At 38.7% G+C, this 19,906-nt stretch overlaps 2 protein-coding genes across 5 annotated transcripts in view; both read left to right on the plus strand.

Moving 5' to 3' along the window:
* rabgap1l (RAB GTPase activating protein 1-like) overlaps positions 1 to 19,906 on the plus strand; it is a 111,356-nt gene that overhangs the window by 29,206 nt on the left and 62,244 nt on the right. The window lies entirely within an intron of this gene.
* Positions 4,724 to 16,950, plus strand: gpr52 (G protein-coupled receptor 52). The gene has a single exon (XM_061780393.1). It carries the CDS (start codon positions 7,886 to 7,888, stop codon positions 9,002 to 9,004), a length of 1,119 nt encoding a protein of 372 aa, XP_061636377.1. The 5' UTR covers positions 4,724 to 7,885; the 3' UTR covers positions 9,005 to 16,950.

The raw sequence follows: 19,906 nt of genomic DNA on the forward strand, positions 1-19,906 counted from the left end.
CCTGACCTCAACCCTATTGAGAACCTTTAACAGCATCTTTAACAGGTAGACCTGGATTGACTGCAGTAGACCTCCGAGTAGCAACTGAGAGGCAATTCTTGCTTGCTGATGCAAATGATCTCAAAGTAATACCAAAAAAAAAGGTTTTCACTTTTAGTTTTGTACAAACAATTGGAATTTTTAAACTAAACTTGTGCATGCCATGGAATGCTGTCTTTTGAGGAATTTTGCAAAAATGCCGTTCTCGTCATGGTGGTTTTCCATCCATTTGTTAATGCCGCTTATGCTCACTAGGGTCACAGGTGACCTGGAGCCTATCGCAGCTGACTTTGGGCGGAGTACATCCTCGACTAGTTGGCAGCCAATCGCACGGCTCACAGACAAACAACCATTCACCCTCACATTCACACCTTAGGACAGTTTAGAGTCTTCAGTTAACCTAAGAAGCATGTTTTTGCAATGTGGGAGGAAGATGGACTCCCCCAAGAAAATGCAAGCAATCACGGGGAGAACATCGCTGGCGTCGTGCGGAAACCTCACATCCATCACTTTTTAGAAAACCAAAATGACAGCATGTTTTTTTTGTGGTTTTAAGCCATTAACATTCCATCGTCAGAGAGCAAGCCATTTTCAACACTTTATATTGGTAAATAATTTTAAAAAATAAAATACCCATGTGGGGACTGACAATTACGGCGGTATCAATTTGTGAAAGAAAATATGAAATTGACCAAATTTTGACATAGGAGGTTTTGGTCTGATGCCAGCCACATGCAAAATTACAGGCTAGCAGAAGGCTGGAGCTTGTATTTGAAAACCCAGCCTCAGTACTGTGAGCCGGATGTGTTAACCACTATAGCACCCTGCCCCACCCTTTAAAGGTCTAAATTCTTATCAATCGCAGCCTCGCAAAGAGAAGAACACTTATGTCCCCGCACGTATAGGGACCAGCTCCACTCCATAGCCGCCATACAGCGTAGCCACACCACTGCCATCCTCCCCTCTTTACAGCATAGGTGTATTCACGGCCCCCTCCTCTCCCAGCTCTCTGTGGGTTTCTATAATGTACCCTCCAGCTTCTATTCACATATCCTTTGCATGAACCAGCGGGCACCATAAAAGGACTCCCTGCTCTTCCTTCTCACTCTTACGAATTTCAATAACAAGGCAAGTAGCAGTTAAATAACCATTTAAAAACAGCAAATAGCAAAGCATTTCTAAAGTTTATCCATATTATTTGTTACTTACCTGTATATCTTTCAATGTCTTCAATATGTGTATATGATGGCATGTGAAATTAACAGTTGAGGCAAAACATATTACATAGTACTGTATGAGTACTGTTACAGTGTGTGTGCATCTGTGTTAGCATAGCCTACTAGCCATCCTGACACTGATATGACAGCTTGGATTAAGGAGATCCAGCCTAAAGCATCTTCTCTGGTCACAGCATTTCTGTGTCACATTCCCTGCTCAGTGTAGTAAAACAGTGTACAGTATAACTGTCGCTTCCTCAAACCAAGCTTTAACCATGACTTACATGATATTGCAAATACAGTACAACTACAAGTATGCATCACATTCCCCATTTAATTAAGAAGACTGCACCTAAAGAAAATGCATGATGTGATGGGGATTTTAAACCTTGTCCAATACAAAGCATAGTTTTATCAAGATTTTACCAAACATCTGTTGAACTGCTGCATAAATTTTAGCCTGGAACAGACAAATCAAAAGCAAATATTCAGTCTATTCCTGTGTCTTGAATGAAATATTTAATCAAACCTTTACATATGAATAAGAGATGCATCATGACCTACATACAGCAAGGACAAGAGTGAGAGAATAATGAGTGTAAATATCTGAACCTGAGTGGTCAGATAGTTCTTCACCACCGTGGTGTGAGATTAAATGAAAAATGATCGATGGTGATATCAGCAGGTAGTCTATGACCTTAAGCTCTTCCTTACCACTTTTACCGCACCGCTCCACATACCGTATATACACACAGCATACAGTGTGCTGAAGGTAAAAATATAATTTTGTACTGCGAGTGTATGCCATAAATGGCTGTCTTGTGAATCGGGATAACTGAGTATTTTTTAAACGTAACATCCTTCCCCAGTGACTATATACAATGGGTACGGAAAGTTTTTTCACTCTTTGTTAGAGAGCAGCCATTTGTTAAAATCATTTACGTTCATTTCTATCCTCATTAATGTACACACAGCACCCCATATTGACAGAAAAAAATGTGAATTTTTTGCTGATTTATTGAAAAAGAAAAACAGAAATATCACACAGCCATAAGTATTCAGACCCTTTGCTGTGACATTCATATATTTAACTCCTGCTGTCCATTTCTTCTGTCGATTTCTTCTGATCATCCTTAAAATGGTTCTACACCTTCATTGGAGTTCAGCTGTGTTTGATTATACTGATTGGACTTGATTAGGAAAGCCACACCCCTGTCTATATAAGACCTTACAGCTCACAGTGCATGTCATGTCATACAAAAAAATGTCTGCTGCCCATAAGGTTCCTAAGAGCACAGTGGCCCCCATAATCCTGAAATGGAAGCCGTTTGGGACGATCAGAACCCTTCCTAGAGCTGGCCGTCCGGCCAAACTGAGCAATCGGGGGAGAAGAGCCTTGGTGAGAGGTAAAGAAGAATCCAAAGATCACTGTGGCTGAGCTCCAGAGATGCAGTCGGGAGATGGGAGAAAGTTCTAGAAAGTCAACCATCACTGCAGCCCTCCACCAGTCGGGGCTTTATGGCAGAAGGGCCCGACGAAAACCTCTCCTCAGTGCAAGACGCATGAAAGCCCGCATGGAGTTTGCTAAAAAAACACCTGAAGGACTCCAAGATGGTGAGAAATAAGATTCTCTAGTTTGATGAGACCAAGATAAAAATTGGTGGCCTTAATTCTAAGTGGCATGTATGGAGAAAACCAGGCACTGCTCATCACCTGTCCAATACAGTCCCAACAGTGAAGCATCGTGGTGGCAGCAGCATGCTGTGGGTGTGTTTTTCAGCTGCAGGGACAGGGTGACTGGTTGCAATCGAAGAAAAGATGAATGTGGCCAAGTACATGGATATCCTGGACGAAAATATTCTCCAGACTGCTCAGAACCTCAGACTGGGCTGAAGGTTCACCTTAAAAAAAAAAAAGACAATGACCCTAAGCACACAGCTAAAAAAAACGGTGACTGTTTTTGAATGGCCAAGCCAGAGTCCTGATTTAAACCCAATTGAGCATCTCTGGAAATACCTGAAAATGGCTGCCCACCAACGTTCACCATCCAACCTAACAGAACTGGAGAGGATCTGCAAGGAGGAATGGCAGATGATCCCCAAATCCAGGTGTGACAAAATGTGTTGCATCATTCCCAAAAAGACTCATGGCTGTATTAGCTCAAAAGGGTGCTTATACTAAATACTGAGCAAAGGGTCTGAGTACTTATGGCTGTGTGATATTTCAGTTTTTCTTTTTTAATAAATCTGCATAAATTTCAACAATTCTGTTTTTTTCCCTGTCAATACGGGGTGCTGTGTGTACATTAATGTGGGAAAAAATTAACTTAAATGATTTTAGCAAATGGCTGCAATATAAAAAAGAGTGAGAAATTTAAGCGTGTCTGAATACTTTCCGTACCCACTTTAATTAGTACTTGATCTGTTAGGCTTACCTGCAGTATATAATCTTCCAAGCACTAAACATAATCATAACTTTCTCAAATTTATTGCTTTTCTACACTAGTGACTTTTCGTCATCTTTTCCTGATACAACAAATTTCAAAGCATTCATAGCATTGCACATAATACACAAAGTGGTTGTGTTTTTGCATGTAAGTCTTTATAGCAGAGGATGGTTACATGCAAGTTTGATCTTGGGTGGAGCAGGGTTAAAGTGTGGGAGGCATCCATCTTTGTTTCCAAGCAGCCCCGCTGGCTCATTTTGGTAGAAGAATGAATAATTAACAGTTGCCTTCTGGTCGTGTTTTTCATGAGTGTCCACCTCCAAAGGTGAACACCACTGTGCTGAGGCCTCCATAGACTAGCTCCTTACAGAGTGACAGCTGTTACATTTCTGTTGAATTGACCAAATTATTCAAAAACTGTAAAACCTCTCAACTAAGGTAAATCCTGACACGCACCCAAAAAATTTTAAACTTAAAGATTTTTTAAAATGTTGGCCAGTTCAAAACGCAATGTCTACATTACGGGTGTTCTCTCGCCACCTCACGATGTGATTCAATTACGATTCAGAGGGCTATGATTGAACTCAGTTACCGATTATTGATGCATATTTCTTTCCCCAATAAATGTTATTTACTTTCTTACTGTGTGGCTACTTTCAGCTTCTAAAAGTGTATTGACTCATATGTCTGAATAAGATACATTGAAGAAAAAATGTACATTATTTTTTATCAACTAAATGGAACAGAAGTAGGCGGCACGGTAGCCGATTGGTTAGAGCGTCTGCCTCACAGTTCTGAGGACCAGGGTTCAATCCCCGGCCACGCCTGTGTGGAGTTTGCATGTCCTCCCTGTGCCGGCGTGGGTTTTGTCCGGGCACTCCGGTTTCCTCCCACATCCCAAAAACATGCATGGTAGGTGAATTGACAACTCTGAATTGCCCGTAGGTGTTAATGTGAGTGCGAATGGTTGTTTGTTTGTATGTGCCCTGCGATTGCCTGGCAACCAGTTCAGGGTGTACCCCGCCTCCTGCCCGATAATAGCTGGGATAGGCTCCAGCATGCCCGCGACCCAGAAAATGGATGGATGGATGGAACAGAAGTATAAATTAGAATACAACAGTCACCAACAAATGTTTCTCAGCATTGCAAAAAGCCATCACTGGTTTTTCAGTTTTGTGTTGTCAAATTGTTGGAAAGAAACAGTTTTGGTAATTTGTCTTAAAAGTATTTTCGGTTGTATGGCGCTTTTCTACCTTCAAGGTACTCAAAGCTCTTTAACACTGTCCCTCAATCACCTACTGATGACGCAGCATCAGGACCAACTGGGAGTTCAGTATGTTGTTCAAGGAAACTTCGACATGGTCACATAGGCTGATTATCGAACTCACAGCCTTTGGGTTGGGAGACGCCCACTCTATCAAGTGAGCCATGCCCAAAGCCAATTTAAGTGAGGTTTCATATGTCTTGTTATTTTTCCACAGTGGTTCCCATTAGTATGGTGTGATATGGACAGAATTTTATTTCTTAATATAGATAATTTTGTATTCCGATAATATAAAACACGATGTATTATTTTTCCTTAAAATTACATAAAAAGATTGGCAATTTGTGTTATCTTTTTTTCATTTATTTATAAACACATTTCATACAGAAAACATAATAGAATAAATAAAAGACAAATAAAAATAACATCAAACATATATCCGGAGGAGTTCCAGTAGCTTGGAGTTTTGTTCATGAGTGACAGGCGGATCGGTGCAGCATCTGCGATAATGCACACTCTGTATCGGTCTGTCGTGGTAAAGAAGGAGGGGAGAGGGAAGTCTGGATGGACCCCGGATAAGTGGAAGAAGATGGATGGATGCATGTATGGATAGATTAGCTGTCGATTAGTCGATTAATTGTGACACCTTGAGTTTACATAAAGATTGAGGTTTAGCATGGTTGAAGTCCCCTTTCTCCTACTTACAAAGAATGCACTTTTGAAAGTGAAAACAGTTTGTTATAATGAACTGCATCCTAAGGCAAGGGACCGACTGTATGGGAGATGAAAAGGATGACAAAAATAAGTGGGGAAAATCACAAGAAAAGTGAAAAATAGGGAGCCTAAGGTTTGTAATGATAATATACATTATGTGAGATATGTCTAATCTTCATAATGACTATATTTGGACATACCACAGGGAAAAAGCTATTGTGATGGACAGAATATAATGGCTTGGAGCCTCAGGTGAAGCTGGGAGTAGAGGAGTCGAACAGTGAACAAGAGACTGAGAGAGCATGGAAGAGGGAGGGTACGTGAGCGTGTGTGTGTGTGTGTGTGTAAAGAGAGAGAGATTGGGTGTGCGAGCTTGAAAGACTGTAGAGAGGGAGGGAGGGTAATGTAAGCGAGTCACAGCATCTCTCCTTCTTACTGCACCAGGGCTGCGAGACTCTTCGCCCTATTGTTTCGCTTGCTGAGGAATTAGCACAGTTCCATCCGTTTAGTCATCATTTTTTAAATTGCTTTTTATTTAGCGCATTTAAGGTCCATCATTGTCTTTGTGCCTGTTACAAAGGATTTTGACATTAAGAAAATGGGTTATCCTGTGACGGAATTACAGGGAACATTTTGCAGAGGACAGTGCTTGAAAACTGGGATTGTGACTGGGACTCCTTTTTTTCATTTTTAAAAAAAATGTATGCTCCTTGAACGGATTTCCCTTCTGTTGCGCAGCAAGTTTTTTTTTTTTTTCTTTTTTTCCAGAGCGACATACATACTGAGAGAAGAGTTAAAGGCAAGGCTGCACAGGACCCCATCCCTCTACAACTAACAGAATGCATGCTTTAAAAGGCAAAGGCAAGTTAGAAAATCTGTAGTCACAATAATACTGGAGGAAAATGGGCTAAATCCCCCATTTTACTTGCTTCATAAAACCAACACAAGAATGCCAGTAAACGGTTTATGATATGGAAAAAAAAGTGGTTGGCAGATTGTCCTTTCACCTTCTCTCTCTGTGCCGCTGGATTGCTGAGGAGTCAGAGTGGAGCGCTGACTTATGCAGATGGCCTCTCATAGCTCCTCGAGAGTCCTTTCACCTGCCTGCATAGGAGTCTGACATTTCATTTCTTCATCAGAACAGACGACCATTTTATGCATCTGTTGTCCTCAAAGTCCAGAACTTTGGGAGGAAATGTTTCACTCTTGGATTTATACTTGCTAAAAGACATTGTACAGTACATACAGTACTTTGGATGTGCTTTTTTTTCTTTCTGCACATGGATGCTTTGAAACCCACACACAGCCCTGTGTGTACTGAGAGAATTGTGACATTATCTCCTGTGGAGATCCCCATGTTTTTTTAGTCCGTGTCTGTGTTTTGACTTTCACAATGGTTAGGCATACATGGGCTCCAGACACTGACGAGAGGACCACCAAAATAAGGGAAGCTCGCTGTTGAATTACAAACACAGCAACCCTAGAATACAATGAAACTTGAGTTTATTGAAGATGTGCTTGACACAGGATTTTTTTTTTCAAGCACCAAGACTCCCTAGAGGGAATTTCCTCTCTGAAAGAAATATTGTATGAATTATAAAGGCACATTCACTCAGCAAATTTCATCTCATCTCTTGTTATAAAATGGAAGCCAATATGTTGGATACATATTGAATTTCTTTTTGGAATCTGTCAAGACTGTCCAACATTTTAATACATTAAGCTCTTCATAAGGTTTCTTCCCTTGCAACCTCTTTCATCTGTCTTTGTGAAAACAGCTTATGCCCTTAGCCCTTTTAAAACTAAGCAATAAAGGCCACATGCTGGCAAGCAAAGCAGCATGAAACTCACCTTCACGAAGGATGCTCACTTCTCTCAAATACAATTCTACGCTGCTTTCGTTTTGATTTTCCCTCACTACTCTTAAATGCAGCCTCCCTTTTTCATAAACCATGCAGTGCCAGTGGAAAAGAAGGGCCTCCAAAAGCCCTAACTTTTTTTTCGTGTCAGTGTTCCCTTGATTGAGACTCATCAATGTGAGAGTCAGGTGAAAGAGAGCAAGGGTAGCCTATTAAGCTGTATTAACTGAAGGAAGCTACAGGGACCTGGAGAAGAGTGGAAGAGGAGAAGGCAATTTGCAGTTTCATGCTGTTGCCTTATGCACGTTACACCTAAACCTGTCCCACCAGGGTACAAACTACAACAATGAATCTGTCTGACACGATGGCTGACCCGATGCTCACGCCAAATAGCAGCCGTAGAGATGTATTTTCTGGCAGTGCTTCGAACCACTCCTGTCCCTTAGGCTGGGGACTAAAAGAAGGCTTAGAGGCTTGCATCCTGGAGACTGCTGTTGTTGTAGTCCTGACAGTGCTCATTATTGCTGGTAACTTGACGGTGATCTTCGTATTCCACTGTGCCCCACTACTACATCACTATACCACAAGCTACTTTATCCAGACCATGGCCTACGCAGACCTTCTCGTAGGTCTCAGCTGCCTGGTACCCACTCTGTCTCTGCTCCACTACCCAGCAAGTGTCCAGGAGCCCATCACCTGTCAGGTCTTCAGCTATGTCATCTCTGTTCTCAAAAGTGTTTCAATGGCCTGTTTGGCCTGTATCAGTGTGGACCGCTATCTGGCTATAACTAAACCGCTATCGTACAACCAACTGGTGACACCATGCCGGCTACGAGGCTGCATCACCCTCATATGGGTTTACTCCAGCCTGGTCTTCTTGCCCTCTTTCTTTGGGTGGGGCAAGCCAGGCTATCATGGGGACATTTTTGAGTGGTGTGCACAGTCTTGGCCTACCTCAGCCCTCTTTACAGGCTTTGTGGTATGCTTGCTGTATGCACCTGCTGCACTTGTGGTCTGTTTTACCTACTATCACATCTTTCGGATTTGCCAGCAGCATAATAGGGAGATCAGTGAACGACGGGCACGTTTTCCAAGCCAAGATATGGAAACTGTTGAAGGAGATGGTGATGGGCAACAAGGAGGACATGGACCTGATCGGCGCTATGCAATGGTGCTCTTCCGCATCACAAGCGTTTTCTATATGCTCTGGCTACCTTACATCATATACTTTGTGTTGGAAAGCTCCCATGTCGTGGACAGCCCAGCTCTTTCATTCATTACCACTTGGCTAGCAATTAGCAATAGTTTTTGCAACTGTGTCATCTATAGCCTGTCCAATAGTGTGTTCCGCTTGGGCATGCGTAGGCTATCACAGACAATTTGCTCCTTCAGTCACTGTGCTGCTGATGACAGGGACTTTGGGAAACCTAAACCAAGAAAAAGGGCAAACTCCTGCTCCATCTGAATACATGACTTTTTAAAGTACAAGGACACTCTATCAACATTGCCAACTAGATACATCATGATTGAATTGAATGAATAAAACCAAAACAATTCTTTTTTTATTTTATTATTATTAGTTTTTTGGTGGTGATATTAGTGTTATTCCCTTGGCCATAATGCTTTTTGGAATTTTGACCAAGTGTGATTTATGTGCATAAAAAAGACAATGTTTAATGAAACTGAGTCACACTGAGAATGCTTTCTCTCTATGGCTCACAACATAGCTGTATGACATTGAGCCTGTACATGACCCGGTATGGTTTCTCTGCAAATTTCAAAATACAGTATATTTAGAATCACATTTTGTTGAGCAAATTGGATGAGCAAGATAACTTTCCAAAACATTTACTCACAAAGATGTTTGGATGTTGTTAATGACTCTTGATTTGTTGACAGCCATAATGCTGTTTTAGGTTTTAGAAAGTCAGGAAAACCTTTCTGCTTAACTGTGGAATATGAAACTGTAATAGCAAATAGCAGTTAATAACTTTGAAACATATATAAAATTCAAAACTGGAATGTGGACATTTACAGTAAAGTACAACTGAAATTTGTAATTTGCTTTTCTCGTGGGGGGAAAAAAAATCTGAAATGTTCCAGTTTTAATTTTTTGGGTCTGGATATGTTGTTGTTGCTAAGTTATTTTGACACAGCAAATTAAATATTGAATGTTACAGTGAGATTATGCAGAAATGCTTTTGACTTTTACCACGACAATTGTCACAGCACTGAATCCACACACCAACAACATCTTATTTCTGTATGTGACTTTAAAAACGTAAAAACACGTTTTATTTGGCAGTCACTACCTGCAGGAAATGTGGACATTTACAGTAAAGTACAACCGAAATTTGTAATTTGCTTTTCTTTTCTCGTGGAGGAAAAAAAAAATCTGAAATGTTCCAGTTTTAAATATTTTGGTCTGGATATGTTGCTATTGCCAAGTTATTTTGACACAGCTAATTACAACCCCAATCCCAATGAAGTTGGGGCGTTGTGTTAAACATAAATAAAAACAGAATACAATGATTTGGAAATCATGTTCGATCTACATTTAATTGAATACACTACAAAGACAAGATATTTAATGTTCAAACTGATCAACTTTATTGATTTTAGAAAATAATCATCAACTTAGAATTTTATGGCTGCAACACGTTCCAAAAAAGCTGGGACAGGGTCATGTTTACCACTGTGTTACATCACCTTTTCTTTTAACAACATTCAATAAACGTTTGGGAACTGAGGGCACCAATTGTTGAAGTTTTGTAGGTGGAATTCTTTCCCATTCTTGCTTGATGTACAGCTTCAGCTGTTCAACAGTCCGGGGTCTCCGTTGTCGTATTTTACACTTCATAATGCCCCACACATTTTCAATGGGAGACAAGTCTGGACTGCAGTCAGGCCAGTCTAGTACCCGCACTCTTTTATGACGAAGCCACGCTGTTGTAACATGCAGAATGTGGTTTCCCATTGTCTTGTTGAAATAAGCCGGGGCGTCCATGAAAAAGACCTTGCTTGGATGGCAGCATATGTTTCTCCAAAACCTGTATGTACCTTTCAGCATTAATGGTGCCTTCACAGATGTGTAAGTTACCCATGCCATTGGAACACAGCCCCATACCATCACAGATGCTGGCTTTTGAACTTTGCGTCCATAACAGTCCGGATGGTTATTTTCCTCTTTGGCCCGGAGGAAACGACGTCCACAATATCCAAAAACAATTTGAAATGTAGACTCGTCGGACCACAGAACACTTTTCCACTTTTCATCAGTCCAGCTTAGATGAGCTCGGGCCCAGAGAAGCCTGTGGCGTTTCTGAGTGTTGTTGATAAATGGCTTTTGCTTTGCATAGTAGAGTTTCAAGTTGCACTTACGGATGTAGCACCGAACTGTATTTACTGACATTGGTTTTCTGAAGTTTTCCTGAGCCCATGTGATGATATCCTTTACACATTGATGTCTGTTTTTGATGCAGTGCCGCCTGAGGGATCAAAGGTCACTGGCATTCAATGTTGGTTTTTGGCCTTGCCACTTACATGCAGTGATTTCTCTAGATTCTCTGAACCTTTTGATGATATTATGGACCGTAGATGATGAAATCCCTAAATTCCTTGCAATTGTATGTTGAGGAACATTGTCCTTAAACTATTTGACTATTTTCTCATGCACTTGTTCACAAAGAGGTGAACTTCGCCCCATCTTTGCTTGTGAATGACTGAGCAATTCAGGGAAACTCCATTTATACCCAATCCTGGCACCCGCCTGTTCCCAATTAGCCTCTTCACCTGCGGGATGTTCCAAACAGGTGTTTGATGAGCATTCCTCAACTTTCTCAGTCTTTATTGCCATCTGTCCCAGCTTTTTTGGAATGCGTTACAGCCATAAAATTCTAAGTTGATGATTATTTGCTAAAAACAATAAAGTTGATCAGTTTGAACATTAATTATCTTGTCTTTGTAGTGTATTCAATTAAATATAGGTTGAACATGATTTGCAAATCAGTATATTCTGTTTTTAATTGTTTAACACAACGTCCCAACTTCATTGGAATTGGGGTTGTAAATATTGAATGTTATAGTGAGATTATGCAGAACTGCTTTGGACTCTTACCACGACAATTGTCACAGCACTGAATCCACACACACCAACATCATCTTATTTCTCTGTGACTTTTAAAATGAAAAAACAAGTTTTTTTGGCAGTCAGTACTTGCAGGATATTTTGCAGCATGCAAATGCATCTGTATATGCAAATAGATATCCTGAAATACATTCAAACAGCAGAATGGCAACAAGGTGATCAGATACACACTTCAATCCCAATAAGAAAAAAATGTCCACCTTGGGAATTTAACAAATATGCTCCTGAAATGCTTATTTTGGTGCTGTGATTCTCACAAATACATTCTGTAACACAGTATACAATTTGTTCCTATTGACTTTATATCAGTGCCATTACTGAAGATGGGAATTTAACAAAATTTGCATTGTTAAAAATAATAATTGAACACGTACTATGGACCAAATGGGAACTGATTCTGAAACTCCTCCCTAAACAGCTTTGTCTTCAATAGCATGAACCAGCTGGAGTAAACTGAATTACAATTACATGATTGTTGTTGAGAAATATTAACATGTCAACATTTGAAAACAGTGACAATCACTCTGGTTGTGCAGAAGCTGTACATATGCACCATTCTGTATTGCGGGTATACGGTATCACAATATTTAGCAAGCATTTTTTTTTTTCCTGTTTAATATGGTCTAACGCCCAAATTACTCTCCCTTAAAATAGCATTAGCAATATACAGTACTGTAATCTTTCGTGTATAATGCGCACGCATGTATAACATGCACCCCCAAAGTTGACCTCAAAATTCTGGAAAACCCTTCCACCTATGTATAATGCATTTTACAATGCATGATTTTGCTTCTACCCAAATGATCAAAACATTAAGTATTATCTGTATTTTATTTTTTTCAAATAATTATTCTGAAGTTAAGCACTTTATTTGAACACGTAATCCTGTTTTTAATTTACTTGCTCTTATTTTGAAATTCACATCCCTACTTTTATTTAGTAAATTAGAAAACACACAGTTGTGCTCATATATTTGATTACCCATGCAGAATTTGTAAGAAGTGGACAAGTCTTGAAATCTTCATGAAGGACCATGCGAAACACGTTTAATTTTATTTTAATGGGATTCAAATTAAAAGGTCAAGGATTTCAGAAAAGCATTATCATTAAACAAAACATAACCATAAATAAATTAATGATGGTTGTTATTCAGTCATCAGTCATATTTAAAAATAAAACAATATTTCACAAATTCTGGAAGGGTATGTAAACTTGTAGCACAACTGTACATATATGCAGTCATACGTACCCCTGTCACATTGGAATGAAAGTGTAGGCTACACTTTTTTTTATAACCACTAGGTGGCGGTGGCATTTTGGAATGAAAGTGTACAGCTTTTTCATAACCACTAGATGGAGGCATACATTTATAAAATGTGAAAGTTTTTTTCCATTTGCCCCTATACCTATGTATAATGCGCACTATTGACTTTTGACAATTCTTTGGGGGGGGGTGCACATTATACATGAGAAATTACGGATAAGGACAATCTTCTGGTTGCTACCTACTTAAGTTCAAAATAAAGCTTTTCCCCCTAAATTCAAAATGTTTTACTAAATCTGATAGGTTTTGTGTATAACCTACCCTCAATTACTCAAGTAGATTTTGTATGTAATTCGTACTTAATTCGGTCACATATATAAGATTTGGATAGACTAAACATGGAGGACATTTAACTTGGAAAATGAATGAGTTGGCCGCTAATTTTAAATTAAATGCTGAATTAGTTTTTGTGTAGCTGATCATCGTGAATCTGTTTGGTAAAATGGGTTACTAATATTGTCGCTTTGCTCAATTTCCTACAAAAATATTTCTGCCTCTGGTGAGGGGTGAATTTCCTAATTCTACCTTTGCCCTTGATTCACCCTGACGGTTTTGCGGGTTCATGAGACTTAAGGGGTATGCCAATTCTCCGTAAGGAATAATCCACTAAACTCTACACTCCGCTATGCTATGTTCAAAGCCATGACAATACTGTTAACGTCATACTGAGTGATATATACACCATATATGCTGTGTTTTTTACTAATTAGTTTGCTATTCATAACATAGTATAGTTTGAAAATATTTTTAAAAAATCTGAAAATTTGTGGCTCAAGACCATTAACTTATTATAGCAGGGCAAATAATAGTGAAAATTCTATTTAGCCCAGGAGTTTCAAGTACTGTAGTTCCGTTATCACAGTTGGTCTTCTGCCTTCAAGTGGGTACATGTTAAACTCTGTCAGAATTGTATCTTTAAAAAAAAAAAAAAACCTCTCTCTCTAGATTTTGTGGCAACATCGCCTACGCGAGAAATACCAGTTGATTAAAACATAAAATATGTATTCAATGCTGTCTGCTCTGTTCATTTTATAAATGTATGCTCAAGACAGTGATAGTGCCATGGAGTAGATAACAATTATTGGGGCCTGCATTTTTGTATACCGTTATGGTAACAACACAGCAATAGTGCTCAACCTTTATTTATAACTTAGCTGTTACCAAACATTATCCAATTTGAAATGTGATTGTCCAAGTGGATTTACAGTATTTGGTCAGAAGTTTCACAAATTATTATTGTTTAGTCGTGAATTTTAGAAATGCAAATTTGTGTGTTAGGTTCACAGTTTCAAACATCCACGGCCATTGAATTCCGTAGTCTAAAGCTAAATCAATGTCTGTATTTAAAAAAAAAAAAACTATTTCAAGTGCAGTGAGAAATCTTTATTTTAGAGTTGATGATGTTAAATATTTATTTAATGAAAATACTGTAACCCTTTACACAGTCTGTAAATGACTATACTGTAAAGTACGTGTGTGTGTTTCAGTCATGTTGTACAGCCAGAAGAAAGAAATGTACCTGTTTTGTTAAATGAATAGACTTCTGTTTTTGGCTATAGAAAGCAGTGTGTTAGCACAGTATCTATTTTTTTATTTTGGAAATTTTTGCCAAAGGCCTCAGTATTGCTGTTGATTCCAACCAAATAAAGGGGACGATAACAGTAACTTCATGTGGCTCTGTCTGCTTAGATTATAATTTTTTTTAAATTATACATCAACAGTGTCTATCACTTGTTTACGCAAGTTTAGTGCATCCACATATGCTCTTACAGTTACTATTTGTCTAAAAGCAGCTTTTAAAGTAATTTTACCATTAAAGCATTGTGTTGATGAAGAAGTTGTTGATCCTTTTGAGGCTGCATGGATATAGTGTCATGTCAAAGCCAAAGGTCAGCAGAGCTGCAGTCTTCGTCTACATCAGCTTTAGCTAAGCGCGTTACCAGTGTTAGCTTCTTATAACGGGCACATACTCAAATCTTCATCTTCAGTTTCTGACGTCCAAGTTGGGTGTTTAGCAATGTGTTCCCTGAATGCACCAAATCCTTGCACTTATTAACAACTGTAAATCAGTGCCAAGTTAATTTAAAAAAATAAATAAATAAATAAAAAAAGAGGCACAACAGGGTTCAGAAAAGTTGTTCAATTTCGTGACAATGTCTCTATGTTCACAATACAGGTCAATTCCTTGTTTTGTACGTATGCACAATATGACATCGTCTTTGGTGCGCATGTGCGTCAATTCGCTGACACATTCCGTTCACATTAGAAGTGGTGTTTGTATTTCTAATGTGCAGAGGTGGGTAGAGTAGCCAACCATTGTACTCAAGTAAGAGCACTGTTACTTCAGAATAATATGACTCAAGTAGTAATTACCCCGTGAAAAAAACTACTGAAGTACTGAGTAACTTCTGATCTGAACGTCAAATAAAATAAAAATAACTAAATAAAATATGGATGTGCAAATTCAGATATTTCTGAACAATATCAATCTAAAACATAGTAAAATTTTTTTTTGAGAAAATAACAAATTAAGGCAAATTCAGCTCCACTATTTTGTTTCCACTTGTTACACAGCACTAGAGGCTAATCAGATTACAGCGATTACAAAAACAGGAACAAGGCTGCAGTGGATATAAAAAGTCTACACACCCCTCTTCAAATGCCAAGTTTTTGTGATGAAAAAGAATTTCGACCAAAATAATTTTTTTTTTCAAACTTTTTCCACCATTAATGCGACCTAGAATTTGTACAACTCAATTGATGTATCTTTTTGAGAGGGGAAGTGAAAATAAACAACTGAAATATTATTGTATGTGATTCTTATAAATGGGATGTGGCGCTGTTCAGGAGTAACGGAATCACTCATGTTCAATGGGAGTCCACACATACCTGCCACGATTTAAAATTTTCAGTGCCAAAAAACAAGAACACATGCAATAGGGCCTTACATAAATATTATTTGCTTCATTAACTAGAATGACTGAATGAAGAAGCTGTTTGTTGATCAGATTTATAGATAAAAGTATTGGCTTTTTACTAGATCTGTTTTATGGTACTTGCACTGCAACTGGGGAGAGAGAGAGAGAGAGTGAGATTACACTATGGCAAAGATCCATGTTTCACAGTTATGACCATAAAATAAAGCTAATGTTGCCATACGCACAGCCAAAACAAAAACATCTGCAACTTACCGCAAGATGTTTTCTCAAGTTTGAAGAGGGCTGAAATATCCAAGTTTGGGCAGTTACAAGACTGCACTGCATGATAAAGCTGTTGTTCCTCGTAGTGTGAGATCAGTCAAACATCACTGTGGTTATGTTGGATTGGTGCAACAGTGGTGTTGCGGAGGTCGAAACAGAAAGTCTAAAAATAGATTGTGCATGCAATAATTGATTTAAAATAATAATAATAATAGCAAGCGGCATGTAGATCATAGTAGCGATGTAAACGTACCGTTTCCTCTTAACATAAATACACGACTAAAAGTAAAAAGTATGATGCACTAAAACTACTCTGACAACTACAATTTATCCAAAATGTTACTTGAGTAAATTTAGCGCTACCCACCTTGTAACGTGAACGACTGTATAAAAAGCTCGGATTTAACAAAATATACAAACTGGGCATCATGCTCTGCAGTGTGAGGGTAGGCTTCGTTGGCAGCACTGAGCTCCAACCCTGGTAATGAAAGCCGTACTCTGTACGGTATTTGCTTGAGACAGAACTGCATCCCCTATGACTGAGTGATTTCGACGAGAGTGACAAGTGGATTATATTAGAAGTTTAGTGTAATTCTTTATCCTTTGTGCATTTTGAAGGAAGAATAAGACCTTTTATGAAAAAACCTGAGGTCAGTTTTAAATTGTAAAAAATAGTATACTGTAGGGTTGGGTGATTAATCAAAATTGAATTGTGATTTTGATTTTGCCTTCTCACAGTCATAAATTATAAATAAATTAATAAATTCTAATCGAAGGAAAAATGATAGTGCTGAACGGTAAGGTGTGCGCATGCAAGTTCCTGCGTCGTGAAAGCAACCTGAATACATCGCTGTACACATGCTTGCTACTGCAAGCAACACAGATGTGAAAAGGTTTTTGTCCCCTTCCTGATGTCCTTTTTTAATTTATTTATTTTTCTTGCATGCTTCTCACACTGAAATGGTTCCCATCATTAAACAAATTTTAATATTAGTCAACGACAACACCAGTAAACACAAAATACAGTTTTTAAAATTAAGTTTTTATAATTAAGGGAGGAAAAAAGTCCAACCCTGCATGGGCCTGTGTGAAAAAGTGATTACCCCGTAAACCTAATATTTGTTTGGGCCACCTTTAGCAGCAACAACAGCAATCAAGAGTTTGTGATAACTTACAATGAGTCTCTTACAGCACTGTGGAGGAATTTGGCCCACGCATCTTTGCAAAATTGTTGTAATTCAGCCGGAGAAGGGTTTTCGAGCATGTACCGTTTTTTTAAGGTCATGCTTCGGCCTCTCGATAGGATTTAGGTCAGGACTTTGACTAGGCCACTTTAAAGTCTTCATTAGGTTTTTCTTTAGCCATTCCGAGGTGGATTTGATGGTGTTGTTGATGTTTTGGATTATTGTCCTGCTGCAAAACCCAAGTTCGTTTCAGCTTGTGGTCACGAACAGATGGCCGGACATATACCTTCAGGATTTTTTGGTAGACAGCAGAATTCATGGTTCCATTTATCACAGTCTTCCAGGTCACTTTTCACACAGGGCCATGTAGGGTTTTTCTTTTTCTCCCTTAATTATAATATCCTTAATTTAAAAACTCTATTTGTGTTTTCGTGTGTTGTCGTTGACTAATATTTATATTTGTTTGATGATGAGAAACATTTACTGTAATTGTGACAAACATGCAAAAAAATAAGAAATCAGGAAGTGGGCAAACACTTTTTCACACCACTATGTAATCCTACCCTCCCTGTGCTCAGAGTTGTTTATTGACACCCCAGTTGGAGTTTATTGTAAAACTAAACACAAAAAAAATAATTATACATTATATATTTAGGCGGCACGGTGGACAACTGGTTAGGGCGTCAGCCTCACAGTTCTGAGGACCGGGGTTCAATGCCCGGCCCCGCCTGTGTGGAGTTTGCATGTTCTCCCCGTGCCAGCGTGGGTTTTCTCCGGGCACTCCGGTTTCCTCCCACATCCCAAAAACATGCATTCATTGGAGAGACTAAATTGCCCGTCGGTATGAATGTGAGTGCGAATGGTTGTTTGTTTGTATGTGCCCTGCGATTGGCTGGCAACCAGTTCAGGGTGTACCCCGCCTCCTGCCCGATGATAGCTGGGATAGGCTCCAGCACGCCTGCGACCCTAGTGAGGAGAAGTGGCTCAGAAAATGGATGGATTGTATATTTAAATAAAAGACCAGCTTAATTCGTGCACTCAATGTGTTAATGGAATGTAAAAACAAGCTTACTTTGGGAGAAAGGTGGACTACACCCTGGACTTGCCAGTCAATCACAGGGTGATTGAGAATACCACAATGAGTGTGAATTGATCCAGTGGCTGCAGCACAAAAGTCATCAATGTGAACTACCACAACATTACTGATGGCTCTAGGTTGTGATTTCCATAGTATGTCTTTACTGGGATGGTGTTAGGTTTTTGAGTCTTTGGTTTTCTATTGGGTAATATGAGGCTTTAAAACCGATATTTTTGCATATCGTCACATTTGGACAATTTCATATTTTTCTACAAATCAATACTATTGGTTAGTCCCCACATGGGTCTGTTATTTTTACATTACTGACCAATCTTAAATGTTGAAAATGGAGTGCTCTCTTTGACGATGAAATATTAACAGCTCTACAAATACCATAATTTCTGGTCTATACTGCGTACCCATGTAAAATATGCACCCCCAAAGTTGCCCTCAAAATTCTACCTATGTATAATGCATTTTTACAATGCATGATTTTGCGTCTACCCATAAGATCAAAACATTAAGTATTATCTGTATTTTCTTTGTTGTTTTTTTTCAAATAATTCTTCTGAAGTTAAGCAATTTATTTAAACACGTAATACTTTATTTTTATTTACCTGCTCTTATTTGGAAATTCACAGCCCTATTTTTATTTAGGAAATGAGAAAACACACAGTTGTGCTCATATGTTTGATTACCCAGGCAGAATTTGTAAGACTTGTACAATTCTTTCAAGAAAACATGAAGGGTCAGGCAAAACACGTTTAATGGGATTCAAATTAAACTATCAAGCATTTCAGAAAATCATGATCATTAAACAAAGCATAACCATAAAGAAATGAATGATGGTTTTTGTTCAGTCATCAGTCGTATTTAAAATAAATAAATAAAAAAAAATATTTCACAAATTGTTCAAGGGTATGTAAACTTATGAGCACAACTGTACATATATGCTATCATACGTACCCTTGTCATATTGAAATGAAAGTGTAGGGTACACCTTTTTCATAACCTAGGTGGCGATGGCATATTGGAATGAGTGTTGTTTTTTTTTTTTTTGCATTTAATGGTCATATTTGGTAAGATATGTCTGTCATTCAACTTTCCAAATGAGAAACATGGTAAAAATTACTACTGACAACAATGCCATCCAAACAATGTGTCCAAGAGCTTTACTGAGTTGGCTGCACATACTGTAGAACAGTGAAGAAAGAAAGAAGTAGAAATGATTCTGCATTTCAATAGCAGTCTTGTGCATAAAGCTATAAAGCTGCATAAGTACTTCAGTTTGAGAGACCAAATGTATTTATTAAAGTTGCTTTAATTATTCTCTTTCTTATGTGGAAGACGGTATATTATGCTCCTTCCAGAAAACATTTCCTTGCTCTTACTTGTCAGCCAAACCAACAGCAGCTTCCAAGCTGAGGCATGCTC

Source organism: Phyllopteryx taeniolatus, chromosome 7 (genome assembly GCF_024500385.1).
Source record: "Phyllopteryx taeniolatus isolate TA_2022b chromosome 7, UOR_Ptae_1.2, whole genome shotgun sequence".
NCBI lineage: Eukaryota > Metazoa > Chordata > Actinopteri > Syngnathiformes > Syngnathidae > Phyllopteryx > Phyllopteryx taeniolatus.

Excerpts from the sequence above, each read along its gene's own strand:
- gpr52 (XM_061780393.1), top strand. The coding sequence starts at position 7,886 with ATGAATCTGTCTGACACGATGGCTGACCCGATGCTCACGCCAAATAGC.